At 39.4% G+C, this 14,310-nt stretch overlaps 1 protein-coding gene across 1 annotated transcript in view; it reads right to left on the reverse strand.

The window, feature by feature from the left end:
- Ofcc1 (orofacial cleft 1 candidate 1) overlaps positions 1-14,008 on the reverse strand; it is a 277,373-nt gene extending 263,365 nt beyond the window's left edge. Inside the window, exons 1-2 of the mRNA XM_031359413.1 lie at positions 14,005-14,008; positions 13,533-13,709 (exon numbers count right to left, since the gene is read on the reverse strand). Of these exons, the coding sequence (XP_031215273.1) occupies positions 13,533-13,709; positions 14,005-14,008 (181 nt within the window). The remainder of the gene's footprint in view (positions 1-13,532; positions 13,710-14,004) is intronic.
- Between the last annotated feature and the right edge of the window lie 302 nt (positions 14,009-14,310).

The following is a 14,310-nucleotide window of genomic DNA, read 5'->3' on the forward strand; positions in this document are numbered from 1 at the left end:
AAATTAAGAGACCCACTGAGAAATTCAAAGTAGGGCACTTAGCAATACAAATACAATAAGTTTTTATGGGGTTGGTAGTTAACTCTCTGTGAAACCCAATGAAGGAGATGACAAGCACCCTGCATGTGTGTAGGTACGCTCATATATAGAGGCAATTGGATATGACATGTAAAATAATAAGTTGGTAAAGTGGTTATGTAGCACTTTTCATATCCCGGCATCCCTTCCAACTTCCTAATGATTTCTGTGCAGGCTTGAGAATTGGCATCAGCTAGAATGTTTCTTAGGTTGCTGTTTTTCTGAATTGGGGGAGGAAAGCATTCACGTTTGCCTTCTGCCCTTCCTCTCATATCAGATTTTCCTATCGTTTAACTCAGAGTATCACAGAGCATAATCAGAGCTCTAAAACTACGCTACACGTGAACTTTGCTCAGGCAACCATCCTGTGTGCACCCAAGCAATTCCCTGGGAGCTGTATACCCAGCAGAAGATGGCTTGCGCCTTGAATTAGTGATGCAGTCAGTTCCTCTCTCATCAGCCTTTTGACTTCCAAAGAAAGGAAACTCAGAAGCAACTGGCTATTACTACTGTGTGTATGCATGTGCATTGAGGGGCGAGGGGTTAGTTATTGGCTTTACTCTCATGTTTTTCCCATAAATCCACCTGCTTCAGCTCACTTCTTCCCACCAACCACTCTATTTTCTATAATACACCATAAACTCAAGACAAACGAGGCAGTCTGTGACTCTGTAACTAGAGACTTTATGTACTGTGATGATAGCCGTGTAGCAACATTTTTACAAATTAGAACAGTCTCTTAAATGTTAAAGGAATGAGGCCTGGAAAACCAAAGTTTAATTTGACTCCTCTGGGCTTTCTAAAAATATTTGAGATCATATTTTTTGCATCGCCGATCCTGATATTGAAAGGCTCTTACAAAGATCTAAAAGCTCTAAATTTCCATGGGGCTGGACAGATTAACCAGATCTACGAAATACAACTGAGGAAATTAGGCAACAACAGAACAATATAGGCTGGTGGGAGATCTGTCAAATTCTATGATTAAACCCCATCATGGTCTGCATAAGCCCAGTGTGCAAAGCCTTTGAAATGAAATGTAACTCAAGTTAAGAGGCTCTTTCTCTCCCGTTCTTCCTTTGAACATCCCTCTCTCTTTCCTTTCTGTCTCCCTTCCTTTTTTCTTTTCAGCACAGGGAATGGAACCCAGGGTCTCACTCACCTTAGTTCAGTACTCTGTACTGACCCACCTCACCACTCAAAAGACTATGACTTAGTAAACTAAAAAGAGATCTTTTAAAATCAAGTCCAACAAAAGCTCCAAGAGGCAGATACAAAGCTAATAACAACCATCAGCCACCAAGGGTAAGGGCTACCCAACACCCTTGCCTTTGTGAAAGTAGTGAAGGCAAAAAGAAGAGTGTCTCAGGGTTACCACTGCTAGGATAAAGCACCATGACCAAATCAGTTTGAAGACAAGAGGGAAGTTAGGATGGAAATTCAAACTGGGCAGGAACCTAAAGGCAGGAGCTAATACAGGTGCCATGGAGGGGTGCTGCTCACTGGCTTGCTCATCATGGCTTGCTCAGTCTGCTTTCTTAAAGATTCCAGGGCCATTAGCCCAAGGATGGCACCACCTACCAATGGCTGGGCCCTCCCCCTTCAATTACTAATTAATAAAATGTCCTACAGGTTTTCTCAATTGAGGGTCCCTCCTCCCAGATGACTTTAGCTTGTATCAAGTTGACATAAAACTAGCCAGCACAAAGGAATATCTGAGATAAAGTTACTTCGAAGTTTATGTTGTATAATTATAATTTGAAAACAGTATGATTCTGTTCCATAAGAACATTGTAGGTTTTCCAAAAATGCTGTTAGAACAAGAAAGATATTACTTGAATAGAATATTGATGCCTGGATAATTATCAAGAGCCATTAACTGTTTCAGATCCCAGCTCTAGAGTGTTCAGGGCTGTGGCAAACAACTAGGAAGCAGCACCTATAGTCAAAATTCCACAGGAGCCTTCATAATGGATTCATAAATATTAATGTTCCTTATCAGTTCATCCATGGTCATCATGATTATCAACCTTCTTCAGAGACTACAAAGGGAAGATGAGTTTCCCTCTTTCTTCCTTCTGAAGAAGCTAAATTATGGAGACCTTCATTATACACATTGTTTTTATATTAAATTAAGTGTCCATTGGTGAAAAAAAATACCATAATGAAGCCTTAAATGTAATTCATGCAGCATTCATTGCAAGAGCTTTGAGGAAGAGAAAACTACTCAGTTAATGAGGTGATAACCAGAAGGTGAGGTCTGTGGTTAAAGTCTACTGGCAGCCAGCATTTCAGAGTCTGAGAACGCACACAGGAGCTAGTGTCCTGTTAGACAAATCAGCTTACTTGACTGCTCAGTCTCACTTCCTTTCCAAACCTTGTGGGTATTTCATCTATCAGTGATTTGAAAAGCTAAATAGGGTAATAGTTGGAGTTTGCTAACAAGTTCTAATTAATTGAGCCATATTCTTCCTTCCCCCCAAGGCCCTCTCTAACCGGTAAACCACTAGAGTGCCGTGAAGTGCATAATTGCTGCGGGGCTCTCTTCTGGGTCCCCCAAGGCAGGAAAACATCCTGTGCTCGCTGGACCTGCCATCCTCGGTAGAACTGAAGCGTGTCCCCGAGTTCCTAATGCCAAAACAGGACGAAGCTTCCTGTGTGTAAGTAACTGTGGCGATTCAAAGGTTAAGTTTAAGTATACCTTATTACCACACGTATAAAAGACCTCCTAAAGTCATACCAAAGAAAGTGTTCTCTCTACAAACTTGGAGGCTTAGTAACATTCTCCTATGGCATATTGCTCCTTGGATTCTGAAATGCTGGCTGTGCTCAGACTTCAACCACAGCCTTCCCACTTCTGGTTACACTTTCATTAATTTTACCTTCCGTCCATCCCAGAGCTCTGGGAATATTTATCTTTATGCATTACACGTAAGGCTTCATTGGGATTATTTTTTTTGTCAATGGAAACTTCAATATGAAAACAATTTATATATATAATGAATCACTAGATTTAGTTTAGTCAAAATTAATAACTCATTGCTAACATATCTGGCAACTCATGGGTAAGCTTTTTATCTCATGGAGTAAAATGACTGGGATTTTCTACCTTTTATAGGACTCCTGATCAATCTATTACATGGAGGCTAAGAAATTTTATTTCCTGTTAAATTCCTTTTAATATGTGATAAAACATAGCCCAAAGTAATTCTCAATGAAATTGTTTGGAGACTAAGACATAATTTTTGGTGAAAACTAAGGTTATAAAACCTGTTTGTACTAAATGTTTGTCTGAAATGGAAGTATAGCTATTGAACTTAAGTTAAAGCTCAGACCTAATAAAGATTCATACGGAATTGTATTGGCATAAAATAATTTGTATTTGGTTGAACAAACAAAAAAAACATTTTAAAAATATCATCAAATATTTCAAGGAATGTAGCTAAATTATTTGGTAACCTGTCCCACTACTAAAAGGTTTGCTATTACATCACTAGTCCTTCAGGAAAAAAGTGACATTTTTCTGGTTCTGTTTATGCCACACAGCTGAGCTTGTGTTAGGCAAGTCCCTGGATCTTTGTGCAAGCTCTATGGACTACATTTCAGAATCTCTGTGTTTGTGAAAATTCCTAAGCATCCTTTTTATCATCCCATGGACTGATTCTTAGATTCACATTTTTGTGGTAAGGAGGCATAGATTTCATTGGCGCATAACTCGGTGAACTCATCCGTCACCACTGAACTGAGTAGTATAGTGTATACCTGACCACTGAAATAAGTCTTACAATATTCTATCTTTAACCAACAGTCTTTGACAGAGTTTATACAATACTTTCAAACCTACATCTTGGTGTTTCCCTAATGTTAACTTGAAGAGAAGGTATAGAGGTGGCCCTTGCTTTCCAGGTGGGCTTCAAGTGTCACACCTAAAGAAGTAGAAAAAGAAGGCCTGGAGAGATGGCTCAGTGGTTAAGAGCACTGGCTGCTCTTCCAGAGGTCCTGAGTTCAATTCCCAGCAACCACACGGTGGCTCACAACCATTGTAATGAGATCTGATGCCCTCTTCTGGCTTACATTAAGACAGCACTCTATACATAAACTATATGAATAAACCTGAAAAAGAAGAAGAGCTGGGAACGGGGCTGAGTGAGGAAACTGCTTGCTGTTAAAATAGAAGTGCTTGAGTTCAGCTCTTTGACACTAACATGTGTCTGTGAACCCATTGAGCGGGAGGACAGAGACAGGCAGATCCTGGGGGCTCACTGATCAGCCCCATAGCTGAAAATGAAAGCCCCAAGGTCAGTGACTGATTCTGACCCAAAAGCTAAAGTGGAGGGAGATTGACGAAGCGAGCATGCCTCTCCTTCTGGCTGTCACAACTGTACACAGAGGCAAGTGCAGCTGTGCATAGACATATGCAGGTCTGAACACACACATACCAAAGAACAATGGACCCTTTGTTTCTTGGGCATGTCTCTGTGAGCCTCTATAGATAAGCAGTGTCTTTTGAGAAGAAAATAAATTAAAGTTTTGCTATTTTATTGACATTCCCAAACTTCCAATACTTGACTAAAATAATCTTTCCAATTAGAAATTTTTCTAGAATTCTGTAATTCATATTTAAAAAAAAACAAAATAAGAAAAGGACAATTAAAGTGTTTATATAACTAATCAGATATTTATGTAAATATTATCTCTGTAAAATCTGGGTTTGTCTAAAGCACTAGAGTATGTCATCATGTCAGTCAAATATCCACGTCCAATGTTTTTATGTTTCAGTGAGAGGGGTGCTTTCCTGGGTGTTTATTTTTAGTTCTCTAAATCAATGAAAAAGATTAAAATCACTTAGGAACCAAATGGTTTCTAAAGACACAAATTCAGGTTAGTTCAATAAACCTAAAGCAAATGATTTTCCTATATATTTTCTTTTTCTTAATAAGAGTTGAAATGTCCTGAAGCAAAAAATAATAATATATATTTTTACACGTTCTATAAATTTTATACAATATCTGCTCTCCATCTTTAGGGAAAAACAGCTATAAATGAGAACAATGTAAACCGTTTTATACAAAATCACTTCTGAAATCACCCAGGTTATGTGCAGTACAGGGGAAATGTTTCATCTTGTGTGTGTGTGTGTGTGCACCTTTCAAGCTGGATATAGAACACAAGGATCTGCACGTATTTGAATCACAAACATTCATATTCATATGGAATGAAGACAACAAATTGAAGATAACAATCCTAAAACTCTAACCCAGCACTCACTGTGTGTCCATCTTCTGTGGTACGCCTATCATTTTCTGTCCTTACCATGTGGCCTCTGCCTTTTTGCCTACTGTTGAGAACCTATACACATCAAATCAAATCAAATGACCACACATCCATCATGAAACCCCATCATGAAACATCTTTATAAAGCCACATAAAAGAGGAGCTGGAGAGATAACTCAGCAGTTGGAAACACTGGCTTGTCTTCCAGAGGACCCAGGTTCAATTCCAGACACCCACATAAGAGCTCACAACTGTCTTTTACTCCTGTTTCAAGAGATCTGAGACCCTTATATCAACATACATTCAGGAAAAACACCTATGCACATTAAATTAAACACACACACACACACACACACACACACACACACACACAAGAAATCACTTCCTGCTATTTCTAAAGCTGTAGCCATGCAAGCTCTCAGGACTTCTGTGTCTTTCAACACTTATCCAAGCTGATATTATTTCTGGGTCAAGCCATGTTCTGTCTCGTATCTGCTTTGATTTGGTCAAGTCTTGAACTCATGAGTTTCCCATGCATATTCTACAATAGTGCCAAGGGAAGAGATGTGGCTGTCTTCTAGGTCAGTAGAGAGCTGGCAAGGATGCTGGCAACAACCTAGTCAAGAATCTCTCCCTAAAACTCAGGAATAAATACCTGAGAGGAGAACAATAGGCATGAGCAGTAGACACAGCAGAACTATAATCCTAAAATCTTTTCTCTAGCCCTAGCAGGGAGCATAATGCTGATCCCTGGAAGGGGAGGCTGAATTCAATGGAGAATTCCATCATGACACACCACATTTTACTCTAGTGGCCAAGAAATATTTCCAAGGAATTCATCCAATATCTAGAGAAAATTGTGTTTCTCTTTTTTTTTTTTTTAAAAAAAAAAGAAGCAATTCTTGTCCAATTGCTAAGATGCCAAATCATGTTATTGATTTATGAAAACCTATTTTTCTAGCTCATTTATTCTTCCATTTGAAATCTCTGTTCAGAGTAGGCCACTCTAGCCCACAGATATTTAGACATACTCAGTCCTAACTCATGGTTTAACTTAATCAACTCGCCTGGGATCAGTTGTACCAACTGTGTCACTTTTATCCACAAAGTTATTGGGTTGGGGGTACAATTCAGTGACTCAGCAATTGCTCAGTATATGGTAGATTATAGGTTTAGTCCCCTAAAACATAAGATAAGCCTGTTTTAGATTTCATATTTTTCTCACATTTTGGAATATACTTCATAAAATATATTGAGGATGGGACCCAAATCTAAACATGAGATTATTTCATGTTCTTTATTGTATAGCTCTATTAAAATTTTATTTTGCATCTTATTTGTATATTTTGATTGAGAAAGTCAGTTCTCTCTTTTTACCATACAGACTCCAGAAATAAAGCTCAGATTACCAGATGTGTCGACAAGCAGCTTTCCTAACTGCTGTGTCCCTCTGTGCCTTGATATAATTTCATGAAATACTTTTAGTGAGCATATATTTTGACAACAACCCATCATATCCAGATGAGAATTCTCAATATTATGTGTTATGATGAATACACACACAGACACAGACACATGCACAAGCACAGGCATACACATGCATTTGCACACATACATGTGCACACATATGCACACACACACATGTACACACACACATGCAAGTGTGCACACACATGTGCTCACACTTTTTCTTGTTTGTCTTATGCTTCTATAATGCCCAATTCAAGTAATATTATTTACAAAATACTTATACAAACCTTATGTAAAGAAACACAGCCTTTGCTTTTGGAATGTGTTCAATTAACTGGAATTAGCCAGTTCTAAATTCCATAGTTTCCACAGTCAGATCTTGCTGCTGGAGTATGTCTGGGGATCATGGAAGTCCTATAAGTCTACTTCCTCACATCTGTTCCTACACATGGAATAATGCCTGAAAACTAGAAAATATCCAATAAATGTCATCTTCAATGAATGAGATCAAAATAAAGAGATGCATAAGGAAATTTAATGCTATCCATAATTTTAAGCAAAATAGTGCAGAAATAATGTCCAAATAATTATACCTATACCATGTCCTCTTCTACCACAGCTTGTTTCCATCAATAGTGAGATTTGTTCAACATATAATTCTGGACATATGAACTGCAGCGGATACTAAGTAAATTCTTGATTAATCCATTTATTTTTTCCTTTGTCTTGCTGTGGCTTCCTGTCACCAATTACATTATTATTTCTTGTTCCCATTGTTCATAGTTTTGTTTTGCTTTGCTTTTTATATGTATGGGTGTTTTGCCTGCATCGATGTCTATACACTACCTGCATGCTCTGCCTGTGGAAACCAGATGAGGCCATTAAATCCCCTGGAACTGTAGTTACAAGAAGATGTAAGCCACCATGTGGCTTACTGAAGCCACCTTCTCCAGAAAAGCAGGTGCTGGTCTTGACTGTTGCTGAGGCATCTTTTCAGGCCCATGTCTTATGTAGGCATGATGGGTCAATAACTCCAGAGGCCTGTCTAGCACTGCAGAAGCCAGAGGGCAAGGACATAGCCCCCACCATCCGTCATAAGTCCAGGATGTAAGAATGTAGTCTAGGCAGGACCAATGGAGTGCTCTCCCTAGAGCATGAAGAGAAGAATGAACATGATAATAACTCATCACAGTGGAGAAGCCTCTATCGGAACGCGACTGTGCCACCATGACAATCGCTGTACTTCAAACTTCCTAATCCTGCAGGCAGGTTGGTTTCTGTCCAATGACACCATCAGTTCTCTGAGCTCATGAAATCTTTCCATCTGAATCAGCTCAGAATCATTGGTGTTATTCACCATCAAGGAGCTCTAGGTATAACATGCTCACTTGAGTACTCTCATAGCCCAACTGCCTCTGAGGGAGATGCCACCTGAAATGTACAGCAGAGGATCATGGGAATGCTGTCATCCTGGATGTCTGGGAGAGAGAACAGAATGGGAAGGGTGCTCTAGGCATCCCAGGAGCTGCTTTTTAACAAATAGACTAGTTTCATCTGCCTATTACATACCAGAGTAACTTTAGTTGTTTCCTTTTCTCTCTTCCCCATAGAATAGTATGGGTGAAAGAAATGGAAGAAATAAACACAAAACTCCCATTTATAATTGCATCACTGACATTAGCTAAACTGCCTGCTATCTACTCTCTCCTTACTTCTTACAGCTTCTCCCTGTCTAAATGCTTTCCACGGCCCTTCCTTGTACCTGCCCCAGATTTCATTTTCCTTCCATTTAGAATGGTCATTAACTACTTTTTAGTATCACCATGTTATATATTCATAATGGTAAAGATGTTCTTTCTGTCTACCCAGCCTCAGGTTTCACTGGCTTAGAAACCTGTGCCAAAGCCTTGCTCTCTTTGAAATTATAAGCAGCTGTGACTTCTCTACCTCTCTCCTTTCCAACATGTGGAATTCTCAGTCTCTCTTCCTCAGAACTCTAGTTATCATCAGGCTGGCGCATCACCAGCAGTGAGCAAAGAGGATGATAGACAAGGATGCTGGGACCTGAACAGCAGTGTGCACAGGAAAGAAGAAAGCAATGCTGAAGACAGGCAATCTCAAATGATGTGTGTGCATTTCTCTGAAAATTCAATGGTGGACTTATGTTTGCTAACTGCATATAAAGGAAAGGCCAATAGTCACTGAAAGAATATGAAATAAGTTTTCCCTGGAAGTTGATATGCAAAAGCAGATCAGCTCCAGGTGCAGCAAGAGCAGGCAGAGGGGTCTGAATGGCACCTTCTATCCTGATTTACTTACTGTTCACACCACACCAAAATGCCTAATGTGAACCTAGCACAAACTTCGCAACACAAGTAGCTTTCCTTGTGAAGATCTCATTACAAAGCTTGTGAGGATGTCTTCACAATGGGATGCACCAGTAAATAAGGAGGACATCCAAACTCTTCTAAAATCCCAGCAGACTATCCAGGAGCTGTCCATTCCATCTGTTTCCAAAGGCAGATGTCTTAGTTACTTTGGTATAGCAATGAGAAAACACCATGACCAAGATAACTTATAAAAGGAAGCATTTAAATTGGGGGTTATGGTTCCAGAGGGTTAGAGTCCATGACCATCGTAGTGGGGAGCATGAAAGCAGGCAAGCAGACATGGCACTGGAGCAGGAGCCGAGAGCTTACATCTTGAGACTAGATCATGAAGCAGAGTAAGCTAACTGGAAATGGAATGGGGTTTGGAAACCTCAAAGCCCACTTACAGTGACATACCTCCTCCGAGAAGGCCACACCTACTAATCTCTTTCAAGCAGTTTCATCGATTAGGTATCAAATATTTGAATATATGAACCTCTGGTGGCCATTCAAACTACCACAGCAGGTGTGTACTTACTCATGGCTCTTTTACTCTGTTTCTGGGTTCAAGCCATAATAAATTTAAGATCTTTTCTTATATAAAGTTTATTTTTAGAAAACCCCTCTTCTAGACTTTCTCTCTCAGACACTATTTTTAACCTAATAATTTTATATATCCTTGAGATGGCCCATGTAAATAAGTAGCATTGGAATCTGCCGTCATTTACAATGGTTTCCTTCAAAATGCATCTTTAAGGGGCAAGTGTGCTGATATGTACTCGTAAGATGATAATTTGTGCTAATTACAACAATATCATGGGGGGAATGTATGCCTCTTCTCCTTGCCTAAGTAATCACATTGGCAGACGGTCTAAATGTTCTTAAAGTTGTTTAAAAAGGAACGTTGTGTTCTATGCTATCTGGCAGTTTCTAAATTCACATATTTAAAATATTCTCCCTTGTTCACAGACCATAAAATTGCACATCTCATTTGCAATTGAATTTTTAGAGGCTCTCCCAAAGTGGGGGAGTGATGCATCAAATGTACTTTTTCTAAGTTGGCTGTGTTCCAGGACAGACATGGTAAACCCCTCTCTATTTCACTGTCTGACTAGATTGGTGCAGATGCTAAACATTTCCTGGATTTCCCCATAAAACCCTTTTCATCTTTGGTTGCTTCCACCTGGCTTTACTTTGGGTTATAGCTTTTCTCTGTTTTCCAGAATCAGGCCAACTATCACTCATGAAAATTATTACTTCCCATGCCCATTCTTATCTTGCTGAGAGAGATACTTAGTCCATGGATGATTCCCAGAAAGTTGAAAATGGGGACTTGCTAGTCTTGAGATCTGAAATTATACATATACTTTTTTGTCAAAGGAAGAAAACTCAAAATACTGGACATTTTACATTGATTGTAGGTTGATAGTATACTATTTTAACGATGTTAGCTTAAAAAGATGTTTTTAAAGTTTTTATCATTTTATTAAGATAGCTCATAGAACTAACTAGAACCCTCAGAGCTCCCAGGCTCTCAACCACCAACCAAGGACTGCACATGGAGGGGTCTGATTGTTCTGGCAGCATGTGTATAGTAGAGGATTGCAATTTGATCATCAATAGGAGGAGAAGAGCTTGGCCCTGTGAAAGTTCTGTGCCCCAGTGTAGGGGAATGCCAGGGCCAGAAAGTGGGAGAGGGCGGGGTGGCAGGCATGGGGAAGTGGGAGGCTACAGAGGTTTGTTTTTGTTGTTTTTGTTTGTTTCTTTGTTTTTTGGAGGAGAAACTTGGAATGGAGAAAGTTACATGTAAATAAAGAAAATATCTAAAATAAAAAATAAATAAATAAATAAATAAAAAATAAGATAGCTCATAGAAATTTAAAAGTACTACAGTGACTCATGTTTTATATAGTCTATATTTTTTTTTCTTTTGGCTAATGTTTGCTGGTAATATGTACTTTTACCTGAAGGACATATTTATCTGATTCTGAATTGGGTAACAATTTCTTCCACATTAAAATATTCCCTCCTGGAGAGAGAAAGGAGCCTAATGATACTTGGGAAGTAAGCATCTCTCGAGTCTCGGGAAGTTCCTGAAACTGACAGTAATCACAAAGTCCCAGCCCAAGGTTACAAGAACAATAAACAATTGCTGGAAAGAAGAGACTCCCTACTATGCAGAGCTTCTTGGAGGAGGATCTCCAGTCTGTGAATTGCCTGCACATACTGCCAGGAGCTCCAGAGATGGAATTTTCATGACTTGTCATCCATGTTGGTCTGGGCTTTTCAGAGAGGCAGATAGCTTTGAGTCATCTATGCTCTTGTAACTCCCCACTGTATATAACCCCAAGAAAGATGCTTTACCAAGTAAGATTTTAGTCTTATCATTACTTTGGTAATTACTGTGATGATCAGGCATTTGTTCGTTCTATCTATCTATCTATCTATCTATCTATCTATCTATCTATCTATTTCTATCATCTCTTCCTCTACTCTTTTTCCTTCTCCCCTTTTCCTCTTCCTTCATCCCCCTTTCTTCCTTCCATCTGCTTCTCTGCCACATTGAGTCTGTGCCACATTTTCTCACAGTGATATACCATACTGGCCTAGGCTCAAGGCAATACAAATCATAACCATGGACATAAATCTCTGATATCATGAGACAAAATATACCTCCCCCCCCTTGGTTATAAAATAAAGATAATAGCCAGATAGACCTAGGAAAAGATCTGCCAGTTGACTTGAGTATGCAATACCTTCTTCTTTAGCATTAGAGTTCCAATTTCAGCATGACACTTGGCTTCTTGCGAACAACATCTCCTAGAGTCTTTTACATCTACCTGTGGACAGGGAACTAATTTCCAGAAAAAGACATAAGAACAGAAGTAGTGTGTCTAACTACTTGTACTTAGCCTTCTTTTTCAATGCTTGGAACACAGAGATGCTATTGAGTGACTTTTAGATGTTAAGTAAAAACAACAGGTTATGAATCACAAGGTCTTGATTATTGTTAGGGTTGCCTCAATTGCTCTGTTGAATTTGTTGTCTGTTATGTAACTTCTGTGACACTAAAGGATATGCTGTGCACACAGCAGCCAATGTATGGCTAATATGTCATAGATATTCATGGATGTACACTGTTGCTAGCTATCCATACTTTCACTGGGCCATGGACTTCCAAGAAAAACACTTTCAATACACCATGCAATGAAAAGAAGAGCCAAACTAAATCTGTTTGATGTGAACATAGATGATATGATGTGATTGCAGAGGGTAGCAACCGCTAAGCTGGCAGAATTTCCCCTGAGCCTCAGGAGTTAAAAATCACAAGCTAACCTACTGGGATATGGAGGGCCTGCTCTGTACAGGTGGGAATCATGATGAGCCTGCTAAGTGGGACCAGCAGAGAGCACATCTGTGCCAGCTCATGCTTCATTACTTCAGAGTTTCCCCTCAAAAAGCTATTTGGTCATTAAATTCTGATGTCTTCCGGCTTGTTCAGGGTGAAGATGAGAGCAAAGACAGCAAGTTTTAATGACTTCTTTCCTTGTAGGTAGAGACTCATCTGAACTTAGAAGAAATGCAGCTCCCAGGGCAGGAAGAACAGCCATAGGTATTGCCAGAGAGATTATAATGAGAGAAAATTTTCTTCCATAAGCAGTGATGATCAGAGAGACCCCTCAGCCAGAGAATAAAGGAACTTTTCTTTACAAGTACATTACTATAAGGGAATTCTAAATATTAAGCAATTATTCTTCATTTATTTGTAAATTCTTGCATGTGTTTCTAGAACCTACACAGAAAATATGATTCAGGTAAAGGGGAAAACAGCTACAGTCTGAAGCCCAAAATAAAATATCAACCTAGTTCTCAACTCTATTAGCCTGGTGACACTCCACACACAACAGTATCAGCCTTCACAGCGCTGTTTCTAACATAGTCAAGTATCAGCCTTCACAGCGCTGTTTCTAACATAGTCAAGTATCAACCTTCACGGCGCTGTCTCTAACATAGTCAAGTATCAACCTTCAATGCCCTGTCTCTAACATAGTCAAGAGTCTTAGAATTCTGGCATTGCAGGACTTGGTCATCTCAACTGCCCAAAGAAGAGTGAATTTATTCCTTCACATCCTTCACCCACAAAGCTGTATATGACCTGTACCAACGGCTACACAGGTCCTCAGCTGCATCACCTCCTGCCCCAGCCCCAAACAAATCTTCCTCAGAAGCTGTACAGGCATGCTGGAATGGAATGCTAGGTTCCTGATCAGGATACCCAGGTCCGATAAGAAGAGCAGTAAGCGTCACCAAGTGTGAGCGTAATCAGGACTGAAGTCACACCTTTGGGTCCTGCTGAGGCTGGCAGCCTGGATTTTTGTGGATGAGCTGCAAGGGTGTGATCCAGCATGTCATGTCTAATAACGTTCTCTTTTGGAGTCTGATGTGCTGAGAGTTCTGGGCTGTTCATGTTAAAACCTGGATTCCCGGCACCTTCGGTAGTGTCTGTGTATTCTTTAACTAGAGCAAAACAAGGAGGTCAGAAGATCATACAATAGGCTGATGGATTCCAGTGCTAAGCAGAAAATTACTCTCAGTAATTCTTGTGCAGAAAGACTCAAGTGTATCGTCCTCAAATGTCACCAAAACAGAATTAGGTTAAAATTAACTCTTAAAAAAAAGAATAAATGATTAAAATAATTACAAATTGCACCCTGACAAGCTAGAGCAAAATTTCGCCCTCAGCCATTTGTCTGTAATTAGTTAATTAATCCTTACACAAATTATGAGCAATAACTCATCAAGCAAGGCTCACCCATCAGAAATTCAGCCGACGTGGATTTCTTCTGCTTAGTTTGCTTCACAGCCTTCTGCTGAAACTTCTGGAGGGAAATTGTTAAATGAATAAATTAGCTAAAGAATGAAGATCATCATTTATGATCCACAACTAACACAGTATTTTAAATATGGGATGGCGGATGGCATTGAAATGTCATTTAATTTACATCTCTCCTAAAGGGGTCAAACACTAATTGAACATCAGAAGTGGAAGAATTAAATAAAATAGGATAAGAAAAGTTAATACAAATGCCAAATGAAGGTCACATTAAAATACTTTGTT

The sequence above is a fragment of the Mastomys coucha genome, unplaced genomic scaffold (assembly GCF_008632895.1).
Source record: "Mastomys coucha isolate ucsf_1 unplaced genomic scaffold, UCSF_Mcou_1 pScaffold7, whole genome shotgun sequence".
Taxonomy (NCBI): domain Eukaryota; kingdom Metazoa; phylum Chordata; class Mammalia; order Rodentia; family Muridae; genus Mastomys; species Mastomys coucha.